Source organism: Kryptolebias marmoratus, linkage group LG23 (assembly GCF_001649575.2).
Source record: "Kryptolebias marmoratus isolate JLee-2015 linkage group LG23, ASM164957v2, whole genome shotgun sequence".
Lineage (NCBI taxonomy): Eukaryota > Metazoa > Chordata > Actinopteri > Cyprinodontiformes > Rivulidae > Kryptolebias > Kryptolebias marmoratus.
Window position 1 is genome coordinate 14,428,009 of NC_051452.1, and position 641 is coordinate 14,428,649.

General features: G+C 43.5%; 2 protein-coding genes across 18 annotated transcripts in view; one reads left to right on the forward strand and one right to left on the reverse strand.

The window, feature by feature from the left end:
* LOC108242155 (NACHT, LRR and PYD domains-containing protein 12-like) overlaps positions 1-641 on the reverse strand; it is a 608,460-nt gene that overhangs the window by 568,510 nt on the left and 39,309 nt on the right. For 16 of the 17 annotated variants that reach the window (XR_005232719.1, XR_005232720.1, XM_037973820.1 and 13 more), the window contains exon 7: positions 1-194. This exon is cut by the window's left edge and continues 1,577 nt beyond it. Coding sequence is in view for 15 of the 17 variants with exons in the window: in XM_037973820.1 (XP_037829748.1) it covers positions 1-194 (194 nt within the window). In the remaining 2 variants the exon portion in view is untranslated. Of the gene's footprint in view, positions 195-320; positions 595-641 lie in introns of those variants that run through there. The other variant, XM_037973818.1, reaches the window with a different exon arrangement.
* LOC108249966 (NACHT, LRR and PYD domains-containing protein 12-like) overlaps positions 1-641 on the forward strand; it is a 417,931-nt gene that overhangs the window by 346,625 nt on the left and 70,665 nt on the right. The gene's annotated exons all lie outside the window — the stretch shown is intronic.

Consider the following 641-nt stretch of genomic DNA (forward strand, 5'->3'; position numbering starts at 1 on the left):
GGATGCTGTTTCAATCTGTCTGACCTCATGTTCATCATTGACCTCTCCAGTCCCTCCCTCTGTGATGTAGAGCTCTGTGTAGATCTGATTCAGAAGGGTTGGGTTTCCTGCTTTAGCAATCCCCTCAAACACACACTGGAACTTCTTCTTCAGACAAGATTTAAGGTTTTGTTGACAAACTGCAGCAAAATGTCCTGAATGAAAAAACATAATTTGAAAGTAGGTATTTTTTTCCTTTAAACAGTGAATATTTTAATGAGGAGACATGAGGAACTCCTTCGTTTCTCCATCAGGTTAAATGTTCAGAGAAATCCTCTTACTGCTCTGCAGACAGTCAGCCAGCTCCTCCTGCTTCATCCTCCTCAAGAAGTAAACTGTGATCTTCATCAATGCCTCTCTGCTGGTCCTCCTCTGCTCTTTATCATCACCGTCCAACACCTCCTCATCCTCCCTCTGACTCTCTGAGCATTCTGGGTAATTTGGACTTAGAACCTTCTGGATCTTCTTCAGCTCGTTCTTCACAAAAGTGACCATGTTGTCCTCCAGCAGCTGGAACAGAATAATATCTGAATGACACATCAGACTGAAATCATGGAGCCAAACATCAGATCCATGTTGGACAGACTGACAGTCCACTGGTC